Below are 23,795 nucleotides of genomic sequence, written 5' to 3' on the forward strand. Positions count from 1 at the left end.
AGGATTTTGCAGATACAGCTTGATGAATGGTGTTAGACATGCTGTGTTTTCAGACTATCAAAGCGCACAGATGGAAAAACAAGTCAGAGACTTAACAAATTGTGCGCAGGCAGATTGTTTCATCTTTGCTTTAATGTTCTGAATCAACAGAGTGCTAGTTAAGAGGCCTGGATTGTATTTTCTCTTCTGCAGTATATAACTATAATTTATTTATTTTCCCTCCATTCTCCTGTGTCTAAAACACATTAATAATGTTTTCCTACCATCAAGGATATTGGGAAGCTTACTTAGTCAATATATGTCAGCTCCTGTAATTAAAATTTGTAAAGAATGCAAAATATTACTATAATTAAGATTATTTTATAAAGAAAAAATACTAGCAGATTAATAGGAGGAAACAAGCATAAAATAATTTTGATGCCTCTGAGGAGAAAAATCTGTTATACACTTTATTCATTACATTTCAGGGACAAATTTTATGTATTGTAATTTAATTTGGGAGATGTTTCTGTGAACCATTTCTAAGCTTACTTGTAATGGTGTAAATAAATTTTGTATGTGCCAACTTAGTTTTCTTAACCTGCTTACAGAGCAAATTATAGAGAAAGATGAAGGCCCATATTACACACACCTCGGGACAGGACCAAGTGTGGCTGCTGTGAGAGAAATAATGGAGAACAGGTGAGGAAAATTCAGCATTTAATGCTCACAGTATTTTTGACTGTCTAAACAGGAAAGAGGAGTTAGGAGAAATCAGGTGCTATGTTTAGCTTTGTTTTTCTAAACTTTTTGCAGTAGTCATTTGTAAAGTGTTTTCCTGCTCAGATGTGCCTGAGATGAGCACTAGCATTTCAGTTCCAAACTCCTGTGTCTCTTCTGAGCTCTTGCAATTTCAGGGTTGAATTCCAAGTGCAGTGTGCTTTTAGGTGCCATTGAAGTCAATACGAAGGATGGAGATCAGCAGCTGGTAGAATCAGGATTTCTGGTGTCCTACACGTGAAGAAGCTGTGGCAAACTGGACAGAAAGGTCACATTAGTGACTAAGTGCACTACAATTTACATGCAGATAACATTTTCTTCCCCAAATATTGTTTTCTTAGTGGCAGAAGCTTGTAACCAGAAGAGATGTCAAAAATCACTCTTGCAAATAGGATTTTAAATTTAGAAGTACTTTTTTACTTTATAAATATTTTGGTTTCCTTCTGTTCTCAGTCAAGTAAAAATAAATTTGTTATTCTTGTTTTATTGAAAGTGTTTCCTGTTTTAAAATGGTCTACAGCAGTTTGTTTTACTCATGGACTTTTTTTAATGCAGGTATGGAGCAAAAGGAAGCGCTGTAAGAATAGAGGTAGTGGTTTATACAGGAAAGGAAGGAAAAAGCTCTCAGGGGTGTCCAATTGCCAAGTGGGTAAGTTTTTATGTTACAGCAGTAAAATTGTTTTGTGTGGCTTTTAAATATCAAATGATGTGTTGTCCTTGAGCTTAAATATAATTTGATCTTTAACAAAGATCTGATTCTTCATTTAATTGATCTACAAGTCTGCCTGAATGATGAAGCTAAGGAAAAAAAAAATAGTATTCAATTTAAGATGTGGTGCTATATGTGATGCTGTGGTTTGAATGAGTATGAGAGAGAGGTGCTTAACAGAGCTAAGCAGAGATGACCAAATCAAGGGTAAGAAGACTCTGACAGTGTTGGAGTGTCTAGTGAAATATGTTATTGGGAAGTGTGAAAGAGAGAAAAGAAGGGATGGTTGGGAGTGTTGGAAAACTGTCCAGTAACATTTTAAAACCCTTCTCAGTTGTATGAACACCTGAAGAAAAGATAGTGTGATGGCTGAGGAAGTTCAATCTCTTGTGCCATGGAGTTCATTGCTATTTTTGAGGAACTGAACTCAGTATTTGGAAATGTAAATGTTATGGTGATAGTTTTCACCAAAGTTTTGTCTCACATTGCTTCATAGGAGCCAGGAAATGAGGTAACAGACACAAGCTCCAGGAGAGAGCTTGGAAAGAATTGATTGTCCTTAATCTTTGCTGAAACCACCAAGGGAGGTAAAAAGTAGACTTGAAATCTTGTAAACTGAGTTTTGGAAAATAATAAAAGAACTTGGCTGTAAAAAGAAAAAAATCTTATTGCTGTATTTAGCAATTTCAGACCTGATTGCAAAAATTATGAAGATAACTGTACAGTTTGTAGACTAGCGTTTGTAACTACATGACAAAAATAAGTTTATTACATATTGTACATGAATGGTATTGCATGCTAAACATTTACTGCTTATGTTTGGAACAGTCAAAATGTGTTTTTCATACTCAATACATAAACTATTTTTCAGAAAGGAATCCCATATGTGCATGTTGCTTCAGATAATATTTAATAACAAATCAGCATCCAAGAAAAAAAAGCTAATTTCATAAACAACTGACCCAAAAAGAATGGGATTATTTTTCTCAGTCTTTTGACTAAATAAAACGCTCAGTTTTAATAGAGGACAGGAGTTAAAAATCTTACCTTAGAAATGGTTGTGAGCAGTTGAAAGGAGGAAGACATTGAAAACTAACTCTAAACCTTGGTTTTTCTGTTGCCAGTATCAACATACTGTCTTTTATGTAAACAGAAATGATAGATTTTTATTGTATATCTGCATGGCTGTCGGTGTCCAACATGTGTGTACAATATGCCAGTCAGAAAGCACTTGGATGCATACAGAAAAGGCTTTTTTAAAGGTATGGGGACTTGCTCTCCAGTTAGATTTTCATATTTCTATATGTAAAGCATTTGCAAGAGTAAGCTTCAGTGTTCATTTAACTTAAGTTCTAATGTTGTTTCATGCAGCAGTGACTTTTTTTTGCGTGCGAGTTTAGACCTAAAGAGGACGAATGCTTTTCCAAATCTGCTGTTACTGTGTGACTGTTCAATACAAGAGAGGGAAGGAAATCACTGAAAACTCCTCTGTAGAACCATTTCATCTTGTATAAAATCCACATTTTGGAGTTGGTATTCTTAATGTGTTGCATTAACTTTTCATTGGCAATGCTAATTTTAATCCTTATAACGGAGCATATTTGGATTTCGGCAATGACCAAAGAAACTTAATTGTGAAATTTGTTTGGAAGCATATGGAAAAAGTTTGCTGTGCTCTCTGATAATTGCAGTCACAAGGTTCTGTGAGCTGCACAGAGACTTTCACTTACTCATTTACAGTATGCTTTCAGACAGACTCATTTCTGCTTTGCAGATGGACAAGCTATTGGCCTTAGGGCTCCTGAGAGACTTGATGGGGAGAGCACCACGATGGAGCTCTGCTGAAGCAAACATGATAAGAAAAACTTGAATGTATCTGTTGATCATACTGAACTATTTTTCCCAATTAATTTTCTCTTTTTCCACTAGCTAATTTTGTCTTTCTGGTTCAATAGAAACATTTAAAGATTAAAGGAGGCTTTCTAAAATACCTGCGTCCATACATTCTTCTGTTAGTGACTGCATTTCATAATACTGATTCCCTCCTAAATTGTTTTCACTTAAGTGGCTCCATTTCTCTTAATGTGCCTGGTGAGTTAAACATTTCCTGAGATGGACTCCTTTCCTCAAAAGGAGCTGATGTTCTTCCTTAGATTTCAGGTTACCATAAACTTGCAGAATCTTTTCTCTTTCCGTCGTCTTTTAAGAAGAAATAAACTTCTGTCTCCTCTGTATTTTTTAATAGATAATATTTTAGGGTGATACTTTGTCTCTCTGGATGTGGATAAGAATGCTCCTATTAGCTGAACCTAAATATTATCAGTAAATACTACCTAAGGTTTGAAACCTTTAGATCGACACCCCCATAAGCTTAAACTGCGTGCAGTGAAGATGAGCTTGCTATTCTTTTCACTCCATGCAGCGGCAAGGAGACTGTTTTATCAACAGTTTAGCTGATAATGGATGTGTTGTGGGTTTTGGTTTTCTGCTTTCAGTATGTCTGATGGTAAATTACAATTACCTCAATTTATGTGAAATGGTTTATGAATTTGTTAGTTGTTCCTGAGTAACTCACTGTAGGCATCATCCTCCTGCACTGAAGTCAAAGATGCATGTCACTGACCTTAGAGGAGGTCAGCTTTGGGTCTTAATGTTTTCTAGATTAAACCCATTTCCTATGGGTTCCTTCTCCTGGTTTCAGTGGACGTTGGCTTGGATCAACTAAGCTATCATTGCTATCTGTTGTCTTTATTCAGAGTTGCATTGTAATTTTTAAGGCTCCAGCTGTAAATAAAGACAAGAGATAAGCGATAAAAATGGCCAGGTCGGGGCAGAGTTCCTTCTTGCCGATACCCTGTCTCCAGCGCTGACTGATAGGAGAAAGGTGTAAGAGCAGGGCAGTTGCCTCCCAGCAGGCTCACTAAGTTTCCAGTAATTCATAGCTCTCTGGCTCCCTGAGCTGGAGGCAATGCCTTTTTGTTCGGTTGCCTTTCATAAATGTTGTCATCTTTGTTTCTCCTTTTCCTTCCTGTTCTTTTATGCTAGGAGTTAAAATGCTGGCATAATGTTTTCAGCCTTGTGCTCTATTCCCAGTAATTCCTAGCAGTTGTTTTTGCTTTTTCTCCGTTGCAGAGCAGTGATTTGGCATTTTCATAGCGCTTTCTATCATTATGCCAGATTCTCATTCCTGCATGGTAATGGGCAACTCAGAGTCCATCTCTATCTAAAAATAGAATTGTTTTCACCATGTGCATTAAATATGCACATCTACAGTGAATTTTATCTGCCATTGTGCTGCCCGCTCAGCAGTATGAACTACTTCATTTGTTTGCACATTGTGCTTGTCTTCACTACTCTGAATTGCTTAGTGTCATCAACAAATGTTGTTATCCTTTTATTTGCCCTTAACAAACATGCTGAAGAGCACAAGCTTGAGCACAGTTCTACAGAGCTCCCATCGGAGACATACCAGGCTTTGTTTCGTGTCTTTTCACCAATTACTCGTGTGTGGTGTTTTGATTTGTCCCAAGACACGTTAGGGGTTTAAGAGCCTTTACTAAGGAACCTTACTGAATGGCTTTTGGAAATCTAAAGACCTGCAGTATGACTGAGCTGTGACTTCACTTCAGAAAAGTTTATTCAACTTCTCCCTGTGCGTCACACTTTCCTGTGTGATCGCTGCTTTGCCCCACACAGATACCAGGCTAATGTGGTTAATGTGATCACTGAATCAACATGTTTCCTCTAGGGTCTCTTTACAAAGTGGTATCCTCTTGGTAATATTCAGGCCCTCTGGTACGAATATATTATAAATCCAGACAATGCACATCACATTTAATACTTCAGTTGTTTCACCCTTGAGTTTCTTTGGTGGATATCATCTGAACTTGGCAAATTGCTACTGTTTGGGGGGTGTGTTGTTTGGGTTTGGGTTTTTTGTCGCTATTGTCCTATAATCACTTTTGTCAGGCTTTTAACTTCAGAAAAAAATCCTTGGCTGTCCCCCGTGAAGGTTTCTGACATAGGAATCTTCCCAAACTTTGTTTATGAACACAGTAGAATGCGTTTTGCATCTTGAGCCTTATCTTGTCTGAGCACTTTTTTTTTTTTTTTAAACACTTAGGTGATCTGTTGACCCTTCAGATTCTGTTAGACTGCTGGTAGCCCTGACTTGTTTGAAAATAGTGTTATGGGGCTTTTATGCCTTTTGCAAGTAGTTTCTCCAAAACTTTCACTTGTGTACTGTCTGCCTTTTTTGGGTTTTATATTTCTAACTTCTGAAATCTTTTTTACCTTTTCTGTAGTGTTGGTTGTACATTAGCAGAATATATAAATAATAAAAAAAATAGGGGTGGATTAAAAATGGATAAAAAACCCGATTACAAATACTTTTAAAATATAGTTAAATTTGAAATTACAGTCCTGTACAGACTGGAACCTAATATTAGCTGCTGAAATTCATCAATTTTTTTAACATAATGCTTAGATAACCCACTGTAATTACCAAGATTTTATAGATCATTGAACTGATAGGAATTTGTAGCTAACTGCCAGAAAGTACAATTTGTTGGGTGCTGAACGAGCCTTAATAACAATATTCTTCTGTGGATGCAGAGGTGATTTTTTTCAATTTGCTAGTTTAGCTTGAGTTGAGAAAGTGATTGAAACTGGGAATTGAAAAAGCAAGAAAACTAGAGTAACTAGAAGTTACTCCAGCTTCTAGGCTCTCTACATGTAAATAATTGTTAGTATTAGGAGAGGTGCGTAATTTATAAAGGAAAATGAACTGACAAATGAGCAAGGTACGTTGCTGTGCAGTGGATGATCATTACTAATCAACTGAGCTGTCAGAGGACCACTTTATCAGGAAGTTGGGTACCTGTAAGCAGACTCTCTGATGCTCATTTTCTGTATCCTGCTTGGCAGTGAAATGGTCAGGAGGTCTGCTGTGGCACTGCTAGCTGGGGGATAGTGAGAACATGATAGAGCGGGGAATTTCTGAAATATGTTTGAAAAGGGCTTTAAAGGAAATTCTGGACTGACTGTCCCCCTGCCCCAGGTTTAAGTAGAATGTGCAGCTCCATTCTGCTTTAAACAGCTTACTGTACTTCAAGCCTTTATTTATTAAATGGTCTTTATGATTAAATTATGTTCTCCATAGAAGTCTGGACCGGAAGTTAATTTTGGCACGTAGGGGGTGGGTGGAGGGGATTTTGTTCACCTTTTCAGACAACATCGTATTAGAGCATCGCTTTCTTGCCATAAGGTTGTAATACGTTAAGTTAGTACGTGTAGCATGTAGTACAGCTGTGCAGGCACTATTTTTACTGTTTGCTAGGAGGCATACCTGCTAAATACAGAATTAGAGGACTTTATTTTGGATGAAAATGTTAGTAGTGTTATCCAAGGTAAAGCCGTTCTTCATGTGCTGCAATGCTTGGAGATTCAAAATTACTAGAAACTTGTGCATGGTTTCTGAAGTAAATAGAAGTGTTTTAATACTGTTTAATATGAAGAACTACTCAAATACTTTAATAGAGTAAACATGAAACAAAAAAAGCTATGTTAAGGTAAACAAATTTAAGTATTATAAAAGAGCAAGCATTTAAGTTGCTATTATCACTAATTAAAACAAATGGGATATCTGAACAAACTGAGAGAGCAGATTCTTACTGTCATTGATATCATACAAAGCGCAGTTTACCATTGTCTGCAATAAAACAGAAAGGGAAGTTTGAGGGAATGAGGAGGGTAAGAGGGCACTGGGACTTGAGACTTGAATTTTGTTCTCATTTCTATAGTATTGGTTGCATGATTATAGAAGAACCACTTAACCTATGTGTGGTGCAGTCTGCTCACTTGTAAATGGTACAATACTGCTTCCAGCAGCAACTTGAAAAAAGTGTTTGCCGATAATTGCAGATATCACACTTCAGTGATATTCCTGTAAAAACAGTTAAGTAACTTCAGAGTATTGTGATTCACAGTAACTGTTCGGTCCTAACTCTTTTGATGTAGTCTGCTAGCACTTGAGCAAAAAGAATTTAAGGAAGTAGAATTTATTTCAGCTTTAATATATCTTACACATGCTGAGAATAAAAGGATATATCATTTTTCACTAAGAAAAGAGTTTAATGTGGTTTGGGGGGTGTGTGTGTGTAGGAGTGAGAGAGGAGGGCAGACTCACTTCTCTGGCAAACAAGAACATTTTTCCTGCTCTCTGTTACACAGCATCATCTGCTAGACCAGCAGTGGGTTTTAACAGCACCATGCTCTCCCCTTGCACTGGTGTAGATTATTAGGGAATTATAGCGTAGCAGAGACTCTCATCCTGTGAGGAGAGGACTCCATACATGGACTCTGTGCAGAAAAAAATCTGTGCATTAGAAAACTTGGAGCCAAACTGTTCTAAATGAGTTGCCTATTTCAGGAAATTACAGCGAACAGTTAAGCTATGTTCTCAGATTAAAAGCAACTACTGATACCCTGCAAAGGAGACATAGCTATTTAACTGAAGAAATTCAGAATGGACTGGAGGGAGTATTGCAGTGGAACGACATGGAGATGAAATAAACCTAAAAAAGACCTTTTTGTTGGTTCCGTTATTTTTTTCATCCAGTAATTTATAGCAGTGCATTTAACTTCAATTAAAATTTTGTACTATTTGCTAGTGGTGTCTGGTTTGTATCATGTTAAAGTTAACATAACTATTCTGGTGATCCTAAATTGCAAAGTAATTTCTCATCCATGTGGTAATTGAGCATCTGGTGCACTGAGCTTCTGCAGTCTGACTCTTAGCTACTTACATAAGTCATGTACGTGCAAATTGAGATAGACTGGCTTATGTTTAAGGACATCCAGTAATTTTTATTCACAGTGTACTTATTCCTTGTTCTAGAGCTCCTGCCAAGGGTTGAGACAGTTGCTTCAACAATCTAAAAGAAATAATTCAAGTAAGTAGAACTCAAGCATTTGGACAGCTGAAGCAGGTTTTATTGATAGCATAACTTCACTGATGCTGTTCAGTAGATTCAGAAATTATTTGAAAAAAAGTGGGAGATGCTAAGATGACGACTTGCTGATGATACAGAGTTCTTCAGGATAATGAATAGGAGGGACAGATACCATGAAGAGCAGGAAGGACTTGTGATCCAGAACAAATAGCTACTAAAATGATAGCTAAAATTCACTTGGTAAATATAAAGTTACACAAAAAGTGGAGTGTTGTAGTTTCATACACACAGTGATGGATGGTAGGCTGAGTGTTACTGCTCAGGATTCATTAGTTCATTAGACACGAGCTTCAGTGTTCAGTAGTTATGAAACAGCAAAAGAAACTGGTGAGAATTACTGGGGAGGAATAAAGAAAACATAAAATACAATTATGCCTCTGTGAAAAAGCACACTGTACCCCAATCTTGAATACTGTCTGCAGTTCTGGTCCCCCAACTCAGGAAGGTGCAGCAGAACTGGGAGAGACAGGTAGAGGTACAGACTCATCAGCCTACAGGGCACTAGCAGGGGGTGAGCTCAGCACAAAAAAAAAAGGTAATGTTTTCTCTTTCACTTGGCCTGGTATTAAGCTTTGCTCAGGAATGTAGTGGGTGGTAAAGTGCTGCATAGATTTACAAGGGAGTGGACAAATGGACAGAAGGCAAATCCTTCAAAAGCTGGGAGAGAGCACATCCGCTGAGCTGCCAGCAGGTGGCTGGAAGGTGCCTGACAGTTGTTGAGAAGCATCTCTGCATCCCCGTGCCTTTCTTATTCATCCCTAGGCAACTCCTCTCAGTCACTGTCAGGATCGGGATAAGGTCAGACAGTCCACTCTGACCTCATCTTGCTCTTGTATTCTTCAATTCTTTCATTTTTAGTATCACTTTCTCTCTCTTTGCTATCCTTGTATGTGAGGGAGTGAAAAACTAACTTTTCCTCTTGTTTATCCCATAATTTGTTGCTAAATTGCTGGAGCAAATTCTGCTGCATATGACACCTCTTCAATAAATACACTAGTTCTTGGCTCATGCTTTCAGTTAAGAAAATTGGGCAAACTTCTACCTTTGTGGCTTGTAGAAGCAGAGGTTCAGCTGTGGTATGATGCCATGATAGCTGTTTGATTTGTATTTCTGTTCTAGCTGGCCGGCTGTGGCCTACCTTGAAGGCTTGCTTGCTCAGATTCTCGAATTCTGCTGTTTGAGAATATTTGGGTGAGCTAATAAAATAAATTACCTGAATTGCTGCCTTCCTTTCGTTGTATATGTAAACAAGGACACTGGATAGCCATACCAACACAGAACAGGCATGGTACAGAAGGTGGCAGTGGTGGGTGCCTGACTAACTATAGCACAGGAGGGATGTACAGAACTAGGTTTTGAAAATGATCAAAATAAATGAGCATCCTGCCCAAATCGGCAGCTTACAAGTATGATACTTGGTGAGGGAGTGAGTAGCGTGTAATGTCATATCCAGTTATTGTGAGTGCAGAACAGGGCTGATAGGTATCGGTCAACCGTTGTGGGGGAGTTTGTTTCTGCTTTCCAGAAGTGCTGTGTTGCAGCTGAAGCAGATTATTCGTTGCTAATGTGGGAATCTTTTGATGGATACTTAATACTGATGACAGCTAGTGCTTGCTGAAATGAGTTCAGGGATGATCTGTCCCTATATACCTGCGAAAAGATGGCCATATGACATTTAAGTCTTACGTAATATTTTACAAAGTTGTTATAGGTCTGTTTTTTTGATTATGTTCTTTTTCTATGTGAGTCACTAAGAAGGTGTGGTTATTTTGTGTGGAAAAGTAATTACAGGGGAAAAGTTTTTATTCTTCCATTTTAAAAAGCTAGCTTTATAGTTCCACCACTTAACAAATGTTTGTTTCTCATTCCTTTTAAGTGCATTAGGGACCAAAATTAAACAAACTGAAGTATTAAGTTATTTACTTTATCACTGTTGTTAACTACATCACAGAAATCATGAGCAACAACTTTTGGAGACAATATTTGCCAGCTGATTTGTGTGGTGTTCATAGTCTGAGGAAACATTCATGGACTTGCTCTGTTGCACATTTAACTTAATATTTGGCATCTCAGTGTTTTACAGGTAAACAATAAGTACATTGGGAATGACGTTTTCACATTTTCAATAGCAAATACGCATTTTAAATTATTGCATAAAGAATTTATTAATAAATTGCATTATTATTGTATTCTGTGTGACAGTACACTAATTCCATTTGCCTTACTGAGGAAGACCACTGTGTCAAATGCATGCTGAAAAGCATAAAGTGAACTAAAGCATAGGCTGAGATTTTATATATGCTACTCTCCTGATGACATCATTAAGACAGTGTTGCTGTTGTATGAATTTAACAAGTGTGATGTTTCCATAAAGTAAATGACAGGGCAGGGAGGGGCAGCCGGTTAAAACACTGTATGGTTTGGGGAAGTTTAAGGGTGAAAAGATCATGGAATCATCCCCCGTAATTTCAAGCTGCAGAAGCTGGAATAGAAATAAAGAAATAAACTGGAGACAGCTAAAGAGTAACTGAAGAAATGATCAGTCGACTAAAGCCGTACTGTGTCCATTACTTAGAAAAATAGTAAGAAATCTGATCCGTAAGCACATCAGGCAAAAGCTTGGTAAGAGGTACACAGCTTGTAGTCATATTTTGGATTGTGCCAATTACTCAGATAACCACAAGCTTAGTAACAAAAGCAAATGCAGTCAGTTTTACCTTAGCTTAATATGTATGTATGTATAATTTTTTCTAGAGTTCAAAAATTTATTTGATGTAGTCAGGCACTGGAAAACAAATGACAAGTTGGAAATTAACGGAGTTATACCAGTCTTAATGTAATTAAGAAGTTACCAAGTCAAGGAGTGCAGCGGCAGTTTCCCCTACTAGAAGAATTGTTAAATCATCAAGAATGACACAGTGTTTCTGAATGTATTCTATAGTTTTCAGTTGACCTGCTCAAATGTGCTTTTCTGTATTTTAAGCATGGTATAGCTGTGGATTTATTATGATTACAAAAGGGAGGCTGTGCTTCTTACTGCTTTGAGAATGTCAGCCACAGCGTGAGAAGGGGCATCATCACTTGCTACGGGAAAAGCAGTATGGCTCTGACTGCCGTCACTGACTGTGGGTCCCAAGGAACCGTCAGTGTTTGGGTGCAAGTTGTGCTCTTCTACGACCATAACAGTCAGGTGAGAAAAGTGCCTTATCTCTGGCAACAAAAGGTCAGGAGCGTTCCAGCTGCAGTAGTCTGATGAGCATATGATGTAACCTCTCGAGAGCCACAGAAATTAAATTCAGACAACTAATAAATCCATTAGCTACCTTTGTGACTTGACAGATGATGGACTGTATAATGGTTTTGGGTCCAATAGAGTATCGCATTCTCTATTGCATGCATAATGAAGCAAATTCCAGCTATGTTTTACTTCAGGGAAGTGTGGTGTTAGTTTAAAGGAAACTCTTAATTTCCTTCCTGTCCATTTGTCGTTTTTCCTGGACTGTGTATTTCCCATTTAGAACTATATAAGAACTCAAAAAGGGCAACCTGTTGTACTGAGAAACTAAGAGGTACCAGATTTCCTTACAGAAGTTAGGAAGTCTAGGAACCAAAGAGAAAAGAGATTAAAAGCATCACCCTTCATGCTGAGTAACAAAATCAAATTCTTCTCCTGACTCTAAGGAGCTGTGCTGCTGCTCAGGAATGTAAAACTCTCACTGGCACACATAACCTGTATCGTGTATCAGCTCAGCCATAACAGATTTTCTGTAAACCTCTCTCAATGTAAATGAACTGCATTATTTTTCTTTGTGTACAAAAAATACTGTACTGGTTGGTCAGTCACAACCAAGATGCCTTTTGAGGAATGGTATCTCAGATGCATTTGCTTGTTTTCTCACCAAGTTTAAGGCTGACTGTAAGACTGTATGATTAACTTTAGCAGGGTGATACTTTCTCCTTTGACACAAATTAAGCTTGCTTCTCCCTGCTAAGCCTGCACAGATTCCCTCTGAGACTGTTCATCTATTGAAAAGCTTTTTCAGTTGCAGATTAATTGCAGGTGTACTTTGGTCCCCACTTTTAATGAGTTCAAATAATTTAGATATTCATAGCTGATCAGGCTAGGGGTCACATCTGCAGCTGCATGTCTGGCAACAAAGAAGCTTTGACGTCAGTCCGATAGAGAATCTGCCTGAAAACTCAGATACTTGAAATATTCCAAAAGGTGAAACTCCATGGCCTTCCTGCTTTTGTAATCCATGACTGGTAACATGTCTGTGGGAGTTTTGCTGATGGAGGGGGGTGTTGGGTGGAGACAGGCTGTGACAGACCGTTTGCCCTGAGCAAGCCTATTGCTACGGAGCTGGCAGAGAATACCTGCAGTGTAAGGGCTCACCATCAGCACCCAGTGAGGGAGAGAGGCCTGCCGGTCCCCATCCTACGTACGCCAGAGCCAAGGAGGAGGATTTATCCTCCAGTGCCTGAGAGAGGAGGTCCAAGCCTAACGTGCTTGAAGCTTAACACAGGTCTTGACACCTTTGGAGGTGTTGTACAGGCTATGCTGGCTAAAACATGCTTGAAGAATAGATAAATATATTTTCAAAGATTATGTTCTTGTATTACTTAGCTTTAATGCATTTTTTGGGTCATCTTACAATGCAACTGTGTTTCAGATTGTGATAAAAACCCTAAATATGTGGGAGTAGGATTGTCTAGCTTTTTTCTTTTTTGTTTTTGGTTCGGTGGTATCTTCTACTGTTCCACATTGTGTCAGTCTGTGTTTTATGGGTAAGGTTGACAAAGATTGCTTTGCATATCATACAGATTAATAAAAAACTTCAGCAGTCTGCTATGAACTTTAATGTAGGTTGTCTAGGGATACGTTCTGAAAAGTCTCATTGCTTCCTTCACTTAGAACACAGTTTATTTTCATCGCTTTCTTCTAATCTTACTTTGCAAGGTGGGAACCATTTTATGTACCGATACGTAGCTGTGGTAACCATCCTAACACATGTGTACGTGTGCTGTTGTGATGTGCTTTGTGTACCTGCATTCTGGGTTGTGGCAGTATGTTTTCTGTACTGTTTTCCAAGGTAACAGATTCTCAGTGGATCTGTTGTCTTGGGATTATTATTTCACGCTAGTCGTTATTTTCCTCTTAATGCATCTTCTTTATTGTTTGTGTAGAACACCTAAAACATTCCTCCTCCTGTAAAATGTACTGCTAGTTCTTCTACAGGTGAAAAGGCAATGCAAAATTATGTTCTACACCAGAGATCAGAGTGCGACGCTGTCCCAGTCTCGCTTGCCGATGGACATCCTTTGGGCAGCAGTATTTCCTACTCTTCCAGGCCTTGCCTGTCCCAGAGAAGAGCAGCACGTTATGCGTTTCCTACACTTATCAAAGAATAAACAAAATGATTCTTCCAGGTGATACGAAGAAGTAGTGATGAGGAAAAGTTGCTGTGCTTGGTACGTCAACGTGCAGGACACCACTGTCAAACCGCCGTCATTGTGATTCTCATACTGGCCTGGGAAGGGATCCCTCATCTCCTGGCTGATACGCTGTACAAAGAACTGACGCAGAGTCTCAGAAAATACGGCTGTCCCACCAGCCGTAGATGTGCGTTAAATGAAGAGTAAGTTACTTTAATAGGAAATGATGGCGGTGTTGCCTTTTGAATACTCTGCAATAAATAACGCGTGGCTAATAAAATAAATATACCACAGCTCCTTTAAAACTACAAACCACTAGGTGTCATTTCAGCATAGAACTTAGTTCCTGGCTTTTCCTATAGACCAGGCTCTAAGTGATGGTTGTACATGCTACACCCAGGGAAAAGGGTGCCCAAAGACAGTCTGTGTGCCCATTGCACACACAGCCGTGCTAAAGAGCTGCAAAGGTGGTGATGTGTGACTTTTTAAATAAATGAGAGACTGAACTCTCAAAATTAAGATCTTCTTCCCTGTGCCTCTGAGAGGAATTTAGTTTAATTGACTGGATGATACATTGCAACTGCGGCTCTGGGGCCGTGCTTCCTTTGTGCTGATTTTTGTGTAGCCCACATTTAACAGACTCTAATAGCTGTACTGTGACCTGAATCTAATGCTCGTCATCTTAAAGGATTGGGCTGAGTAGAATTGTGCCACTTGGAAAGTTAGATCAATTTGGAGTTAATGGTATTGCTGCACATAACAAAATAATTATTGGACTTTGGGGTAATCTTTAGTAGCAGTGGTCTTTTCTTGGATAAAAATTTTGCCCAACTGGAGAAGTCAAACTCAAAGTAGCATGGGTATATTTATATAGTATAGCAAAGTGGTATGTATTTCCCAGAAGTGGGGCTTTAGAGTTGAGACTGTCCCTATGGAAGGGCAGAGAGTCAGTCCTCTACACATTAGTATTTCCTTAACAGAAAAGATCTGGTTAAACCAGATATTTTATAAATACCTGTGTTGTTATGTTGTTATAAAAGAAATAGCAATAGCATTGACCTTAAAAAAAAAAAAAAAATTAAAAAATTTGCATTGTCAGCTGACTTGACATATCTTTATTTCCTTTCATAGCCGAACCTGTGCATGTCAGGGACTTGATCCAGAAACTTGTGGAGCATCATTCTCATTTGGCTGTTCATGGAGTATGTATTTCAATGGCTGTAAGTTTGCCAGAAGCAAAAACCCGAGGAAATTCAGGCTTCTCACTGATGACCCTAAACAAGTAAGATTTATTTGATTTATTTTATTGTTTTGCTTTCCTCCAAATACTTACTCTGATGATTTTCAGAACTAGAAATTAAATCTACAGATATCCACTCGTTCTCTCTCACACGCATAGCTTATCACACAGGAACCTAACTCAATATTTAGTAACCGTAGTATTTATAATTTTTCCACTGTATGAAAACTCAGTGTCATTTACTATGTATTTAAATCCTCTAAAATGATCCTTAAATGCCTTTCGGTGTGCATATTTAGCTCCACTGTGTAACTCTGTATGAAATGTTAAATCTTTGTAAGTATAAAATACAGCTAAAGCTGTGTTTTTCTAAGCACCAAGGCAGCACCTCAGAGATTCAGTCCTTTGCCTTTTGCCAAAGAAAACTTGGTACTTTGGGTTGCGCTGCTTTCACGCTGCTGACAACCTGGTCGTGGCTCTGCCACCTAGAATAAACAGGTTTTTCTGCAGACAGCATGTTTTTTTAACACTCTTGAAGGAATAAATACATTAAAATATGATGCAGTGAAATTATACTGTAATGGCTACTGATGAGTGTTAGTAGTGACATAAAGCCGAGATAGCACAGAAAATACGGTGATGGGTTATGTGAAGTAATGAACCTCTAAAAGAAACCAACCAAATTTGTTTTTTACATTGGAAATATTTTCAGGAAGAATGAAGGAAGGTGTAAAAAGATAACCCCTGCCTGATGAACGTATGTTCCTCAGGGTAACTCGAGTGCCTTTTGTTCTGACTGTAGACGTCTCTAACCCCACTTCCCTGTGGAACTCCTAGATAAAACTATCATGCCTTTACCAGCACATCAGGCATGCTTTGAGAGACACATACCATAGGACAGTCAGTTGCCTAGTTTTCCATTTGGGTTACTTGGCCGATAACCTTTCTCAGCTCCTGAACTTACTGCTGCCAGCTACAGAAGAGACCTAGCTGCTTGAAGTCCAGAGAGTAGTAGAGGTAATTCTTGCATTTTTTTTAATGTGTAGTGTACACACTTGCGTATGTACGCACAACGTGAAACATTAATTGCTTCTTGGAAGAGAGATGTCAGTTGATTCACTGGAGCTAAATATTCCTCCCAAGTCCTAATCTTTTCCTGAAAGAGTTGATGAAGCATCTTTTATGCATATGCGCATGAATGCAAACCCCTCAACCTCCTCTGAGCTGTGCTGTGCGCTTGCACTGTGAGTGTTCACAAACTTCACCAGGGCTTAAAGCTGGGGACTTGTGCCTCAGCAGAACAGAGCACACCTGGCCCTTCTGCCTGTCTTCTCACCAACTTTGTGACTAAGGCCGTACAAGGTGAAAATAGCCCTGCTTGTTTCAAGAGGGAGTTTCTTTTATAAATCTCCAAATTATAGGGAAGCGTATTTATTGGGCATTCTTTCATTTTGGGAATCTTGACCCTTTTCCATTCTCTGTGATCCTGTGGCTTTAGGTTCCCCCCTCTGTAATACTGTGCACGGAGCACTCTGTGCATGAGTTTTCTCTGTAGGTTTCTAATGTTTATAACAACATCAGCTGGGGAGTCAACAAAGGCAGCAACCTTCCTGTGTACTGCCTAATGAAATACTAGGCTGTGCCAGGTCTCTTATGAGAGCTCAAATAGATGTGTCTTTGATCAGAATGCACTCTGTGCACTGCGAGCTCTGTTGGTGGCATCACTTCCTCTGAGTCTGTGCAATGGCCACCCTGAGCCCTAGTCAGATGCTTAGTCAAGCACAATGGCATTCGCAGCAGCATCCAGAAATGATGCCCCGCTCACAAGAGCTGCCTGGCATTGCCTGGGCACTTGACAGGTAACCTGTAAATTTTTGGAGGAGAATGCCTTCTACCACAGTGTAAGAGCAGTTGCCTAAAAGAGGTTACTTAACCAGGACATTTGCTAGATGTGTGACCCAAAAGTGCATTCCCTTATTTCTCCTTTTCCCTGGAAGTTGTTTTAAAACCTCTTTGGATTCTGCAGCTGAGAGGGGGATGAGGGTTGTGCAGCACACAAGTACTCACTTGGTGACTGTGCACGCCTGCGAGGGCAGCACGTGCACCCTTAGCCGGCCACTGTGCAGGCAACAGTGGTGCTTGGGCACTTGCAGTGTGCGTGCAGGCTGTTGTGCATCTCAGAAGTGAAATTACTGGTAAATAATTTTTCTCTTAATTTGATTTTGTTGTTAATTTTTCTAGCAGATACTTCTTTTAGCTAAATGCTGGATATTGATGATTTTGCAGATGACATAAAGCTAGGAGGTATAGCAAATTAAGAAGATAGTTCGAAGTCCAGAAAGATTTGGATCATTTGAGGCACTGGATGGAGTGAGATGAGGTTAAGGGTGTAATATACCTAGGTAAGAATAGTACATAGGACAGATAATTAAGGATGCTTTATCTTCAATGCAGTTCAGAAAAACTTGTGGTAGCAATAAACAGTTGATAAACTGGCTATAGTATGAGTTAAAAATACAGCATCGTTTTGTAAAGTAACATCACATTGAAAAATGTGAAAGTATCTGTATATATTTATATACATTGGTATTTATGATATATGGTGATAAGTGGTTGGGTTTTTTTTTTTTTTTTTTAAAACAAAACAAAGTAAGTTGGTTTTTGCCACCATACAGTATGCAAAACTGAAGCTGTGGTTGTCTCTGGTTGCCTGGCCTTTGGAGGAAAACAAAGTAGGGAGTATGTCACCACCCTTTTCTTCCCAAGTTGGTTGGTGATTTTCCTGGAAAAGCAAAAATTTAGGAAAAGAATTTAGGGATGGTTTCTATAAATAAGAGCTTGCACTGCCATAGAAGCCCACCTAGCTAGTTCCGTGTTTAGATGGCTTACCCCAAGAGAAGGAATATTATTTCCTGATCTAGCAGGTATTTCCAGAAAGCCTTGAGTTTTTCACCTCCAAAGAACAAAATATTTATCAAACGTTCTGATAAGAGTTCTGTTGTGATGTTAGAAACACACCTCTTCCCCTAAGAGCTGAAACAAATGTTAAACACTATTGGGAGTTACTCGTATGATTAAAAGAAAAAGGCGGCAGAAATCTAGGCTTCTTTTAGCAGGGCCGTATGAATGTATGTTAAGGCCCCACAAGCAGAACACTGAAAGAAGACCTGGGGTTCCATCTCCACTCAGCACATTGTACAGTTGTTCTCCTCTGGATGTTACTTCTGTATTTTGTGTGGAACATACCTCGATCCTTGACTGCCTATGTATTGGAAGGGGGAAACAATGTGGAAATTAGTTCCTTGTGCGTTGGGTTTCTTTGCCCTAGCAGATATTCTCCGTTGTTATTTGGTTGATTTATATTTAATGATTTTGGCATTTTAGTCATGCAAAAGTAGGCTTATTTATGATTAGTGACAAAGGGCAGCAGAACAGAAATCAGATTAAAAAAATGTAAGACAGAGGCTGACTTGTCAGGCATCTCTAAACTGGATTAGATTCTTTTAAAGCAAATTACAGCACTCTAAATGTTGTCTTTCTCCGCAGGAGGAACTTCTTGAAAATAATTTGCAAACTTTAGCTACTGATGTGGCTCCGGTCTATAAAAAGCTTGCCCCTGAAGCCTTCCAGAACCAGGTAGGTCTGTGACATTCAGCTGGTGTAGCTGTAGCTCTGAACAGGCAGTGTAGCTTAAAAACAAGATGAAACTCCAAAGTATGTTCATGGGTAGAAGCCGCAGACCTTGCAGATGTGGTGAATCCCGTTGCTTACTTACAGTGGTTGCTTTATTTGGTTAGTTTTAAAATACTGGACCTTTCTTGTTTCAGCTGATGGTTAGTTAAGCCCTGAGCTGCACATATGTAAAAGGCTTAAAGATAATATCATAAATAAAATGTTTTTATTATTTAAAGACATTTTGACTCTGAGCAATTATCTCATTGACATCGTGCCACAAGTGTTGCATCTTTCATAGGAAAACATGTGCTTTCCGATCATTCGTACTGGCTGCATTTATTCCATCACAAGTGCCGCTGTGGCTCATGGGGTTCCAAGTCGCTCACTTTCAGTCCCAAGTACCTGTAGTTTATTTTACTTTTAGGTGGAAAATGAGCACATGGGCCCGGACTGTCGGCTTGGATCCAAGGACGGTAGGCCTTTCTCTGGTGTAACAGCTTGCATAGATTTCTGTGCCCATGCCCATAAGGACACACACAACATGCACAATGGAAGCACTGTGGTACGTACTCGGCATTTTCTCATTTGTACTGTTTACTGTTGCGATTACTGTGTGGTTTAAAATGCCATTTGATTGAGTGGGTACGTTTACATTAATTTTTGGGGGGCATTATGAAATGAACTGCATGTTGCCATTTATAAGTTCTCATGTTATTTGCATATATTTTATTGGTCTACAGAGGACATAACTTCATCTTACTACAGAGCAGATCAAGAAAGGTCTGGCAGTCATCCTCCCACAAAAAACCTTAATTCTTTTAAGATACCTAGACCCCTTGGAGAGGACTGGCCTCCAGTCACAGTGGAAGTTCGATGTTCCAAGGCAGTAATTATCTAACCCAGGAGTTGTACAGACTTCTGTAAAGGAAGAGCTAAACCAAACTGAGTCGTCATTAATTTACCTCCCCCAGGCTCAATTCTCATCAAATTCACCCTTTCTTGCACTGTGCGCTTACCAGGCTTCATGTTAGTATGGCTACTAGTCAGAAAGTAGAGTATGATATCATGGTGGAGTCAGGTGACTATTGTGGCCTTTCAATCTCAGTATGAAAGGAGAACCCACAGATGCGGGGGTTTTTGGTGTGGTGGTTGTACAAAATACCTTGTGGGATTGCTAGTGAGAACATCGGTTGGGAATTACCCAGTTAAGTGATCTTCTAGAAATTGAGACCATAGTCACAAAGAAAAACAAGCTCAAAAGAGAAAAGAAATAAAACTGACAATCTGGGGTTTTTAGTAGTTAGAGCATTGTAATACTCTAAATAACTGGGATGACTTCTTGTCCATCGGTGGAGGTAACACTCAAGAATAATTACTCTATCAAAGGATGCATATCTGGAAAAGAAAATCTCTCTAAAATTTCTGCCTGTTTATGAACCATCTTTTTTAAAATTTGGAAATGAAAGTTGACTTACTACGTCGCTGTGATTCACTAAAACATTGCATGTACACACAGTTAACATTTAGCATTTGTATGTAACACCAATTTTAATTTTAATTGTGTGCTTGTATGTTGGGCAAATGTCCGTTACTTTAAAGCACAGAAGCACGTCTTGGAATTCACCAGGAACGCCAGTCTGGAACAGACTGATACGTTTGCCCAGCATCGAATGCCACTTATGTGTGCATAATCTGTAAGAAAATGCTGGAAGCGTACTTTGCAAAATATTGGTAAGACGCTATCAGTAAGCTCATGTGTTAGGACAGTCATTACTTAACGCTTCTGAAGCATAGGCATTCAAACCTCTTAAAGATCCCAAATTTGAAAATGAGACTTCCTTTTCACGACAAACTGCATGGTATACTTTGTAATGAAATTTCATTTAGGTATTCCCAAAATAATAACATTTTCTTAAGTGCTGCATTGCCTCTTGAAGACAAAAATGAAACAGGAACAGAGCCTGCTACTGATTCTGCCACGTTGAATCTCAGAAAAGTTGTAACTTACAGCCAGCAGTGGCTGGAGGGACAATTAGCCCTTTTTTTGAGGAATGTATTGAGGAATAGTTCTACGAATGTACTTATCTGTAATCATTTTACGTCATTTCAGCTTCAGATTATGCGTGCTGGTGTTGAGACTTTATTTCTAAGGATTGCGGATGGTGTGTTTGCGAGTAATTCCAAATCAAGGAAGCGTGGAAAATTACGACCTGCATAAGGTCACTTTATAGGCCAGAATTTAAAATTGTCTTTCTATCAAGTTCTGCCAAATTTTGTCAGTCTTGCAGAACGTTATCAAACCATTGAACTGCTGAAAACTATGCCTTGGAGTCGAATTTTCATCAGCTAGCTCGCTCATACAAATACCTATTGCATACCTGGTATTGTATTCTATTTAGATTTGATAGCTCTTTATTGTAATATGCTTGCAACAAAGGGCTAGATGTAAATAGGAAATAGTTGCAAGTATCAACACTTAATTTATATACTTGAATCGGGGTGTTTGGAAGGTGAATTAGAGTTCAGAGTTACCTAATGATCTATATACATACAGCCTTCCAGTGAGAAGATGCGGGTGTGAGCGACAGGACATATGGCGTTTGCTGCCTATTAGTCCATATAGTTACAGTGGTACATATCGGAAGCCTAAAGCAAAGAATTTTGTTGTTTTGCAGACAGGGTAATAGGATGTGCTGGGCTGTCTTCAACCTAGATCAGTCTGAAGATCAAAATTAGGGTTGTTAATTTTAGCTTATAACCAAATCTGTTAATAAAGCAGGAAATCTAGTGGTAAGAACACCAAACTAAACTATTACGTGTGATCCTGTCATCTGTCTGGTCACCTCCTGCATTCCCATTTAGTTCCAGAAGCTGCTTCAGCTACCTACTTTGTTTAAAATACACTCTGATTTCTTATAAATCACCAGTGATAATGATGGAGGAGTCATTTACATCTTAACTATGACACATTTTGTCTGTAAAATGTATTATGATTATGCACAAGTAATACACCTGAGGTGACAGCTTTTGTATAGGTGATTGTTTTTTTGATAATGTGGTACTAAGCAGAACGAGACCGATTTGCACTGCCTTACAACCCTCAAAGATCCATTGCTTTATTTACTGTTTTTCTCCTGTATTTTATTTTTTTCAAAAAATAAGTCACGCCTTGCAGTTCAAAGTCTGTACAAAGTGTATTTGTCATCTTGCACCTCGTTAGCGTTGGTAACGTTTCTTCCCTTCCTTCTTATTCTGACACAAAATCTTGATTTATCAAAGCTGAAGTTCCTCTAGACTAAAAAGGTTAAGATAAACACCTCATAAGATGGTATTTGCGAACGCTGCTGGCTCCATCACCACCACTTATGGTGTGAGACCTTTTCAGTTTCTCCCTTCAGTTGTTGGTGAATCACTTTTACCACAAATGCAAAAGGAATGCTGCACAGTGCACTGAAAGTAAAGGCAAACCAGAATCTATTTAAATCATTTAAGCCAGACAGAGGCATGAGTTCAGCAAAGCACTTAAATGAGTTTAATGATAAGCATGGATTATCTCATGAGCTGCCAAGAACAATTTCCTTGCTCTGTCTCTGCCAGAATTGCAGAAAAGCATTCTTGTATTTTCCTGGGTATATGTGTTTTCATGATCAGCCGCATTATTTGTATGTGAGGTTGTCATTTTTGTTAGCAGTGGGGGGAAAAAAGTCTTGGGAATGTCTTCTGTGGATACAAGATAGCATAGCACATCTTCACTTGCAAAAATTGGGGATTACTGTGGGAGATTTGATTTGCTGAACATCTTTCCTGCCTAGCACAATCACGCCCTGAATTTAGCAGAGCTGCTTTTTGGTAGAAAAACTGAAAATAAAAATGAATATTCTGTTTGCTCTGTAGTAGAAGGAAAACACTTGGCAATTCTAGAGAGCTGTAAGCTAACAGGTTTATTTGACAGAAGCCTATGAATTGAGTTTTTTAAGAACCTTTAAGTCGGTAAGTAGAGCATCCATACTATACACAGACTCTTTTGTCATCTTTTAATGTTCCCCTAAGGGGCACTGATGCATGTTACAGCTGCAGCATTAGGGTGCCGTGTTCCTTGTGGATACAAAGCTAGACTATAAATGAGCAACGCGCAAATAAAAACTTTATAGTTATTAATGTATTTATTAATGGAGTCTGAGAGATGTAAGTATTTTTGTTTCTTTATTGGATTAGCTGCAAGGGATCACATTCTTCATACCTGTGTGAATCCATTTAAATCTCTGACATACGGGGTTTTACAGAGACTGGAACAAAATGGTTTAATGAAGACTTCGCTAGATCGGTGGCACGTATATGGGTGTTTCACGCTGCCCTTTTTGCTGGGGTTGAGGAAGGAGAGAGACCAGCTGCACTTCTGCGTGATCACTGGTGCCATGCAGTCTGCAGCAGGCACTGTGGAAGAAGGGGAGGAACATAAATCCATGCTCCAAGGGCAGCGACAATATAAAATTTATTATTGGCAGCAGTGCTAAGTAGCATCAATCAGCAATCTGTCAACAAACTCTTCCTGATCTATTTATTTAAAAAAAAATTACATTCCTCTGCTCTTCCCAGTAACTTACTGTATTTCTGTATTTATAGCTCATCACATCATTGTGTGTAGGTTTTTGCAATAAATGATAGAATGTCTCCATGCATGGTTAGACTACGTTCTGGACCATGCCCACAGCTTGCTTTGTGAGGTACAGAAGTACTTTATGCTTAAATTGGTGGTTCAGATTATTATACGCAGAAGAAAAGATAAACCCCACAGGGCTGTAGAGGAAGGATTTTTGTTACTGCTCTTTATGTTGTGAAGATGGAGAAACATTGGAAGGTCACTCCACCAGCGCGCGAGCTCCCAGACGGGATTGTGTGCCATACCCAGGTTACAGCACATGGCACAGCAGTGCTATCTGACGCTTCCTAGGTGTGTATGCAG

The 23,795-nt window shown here is 39.0% G+C and overlaps 1 protein-coding gene across 2 annotated transcripts in view; it reads left to right on the forward strand.

The window, feature by feature from the left end:
• TET1 (tet methylcytosine dioxygenase 1) overlaps positions 1-23,795 on the forward strand; it is a 75,690-nt gene that overhangs the window by 35,721 nt on the left and 16,174 nt on the right. For both annotated transcript variants that reach the window (XM_054831520.1, XM_054831521.1), the window contains exons 5-10: positions 591-681; positions 1,315-1,408; positions 13,912-14,120; positions 15,049-15,199; positions 18,704-18,793; positions 19,257-19,394. In XM_054831520.1, the coding sequence (XP_054687495.1) occupies positions 591-681; positions 1,315-1,408; positions 13,912-14,120; positions 15,049-15,199; positions 18,704-18,793; positions 19,257-19,394 (773 nt within the window). The remainder of the gene's footprint in view (positions 1-590; positions 682-1,314; positions 1,409-13,911; positions 14,121-15,048; positions 15,200-18,703; positions 18,794-19,256; positions 19,395-23,795) is intronic.

Source organism: Grus americana, chromosome 7 (assembly GCF_028858705.1).
Source record: "Grus americana isolate bGruAme1 chromosome 7, bGruAme1.mat, whole genome shotgun sequence".
Lineage (NCBI taxonomy): Eukaryota > Metazoa > Chordata > Aves > Gruiformes > Gruidae > Grus > Grus americana.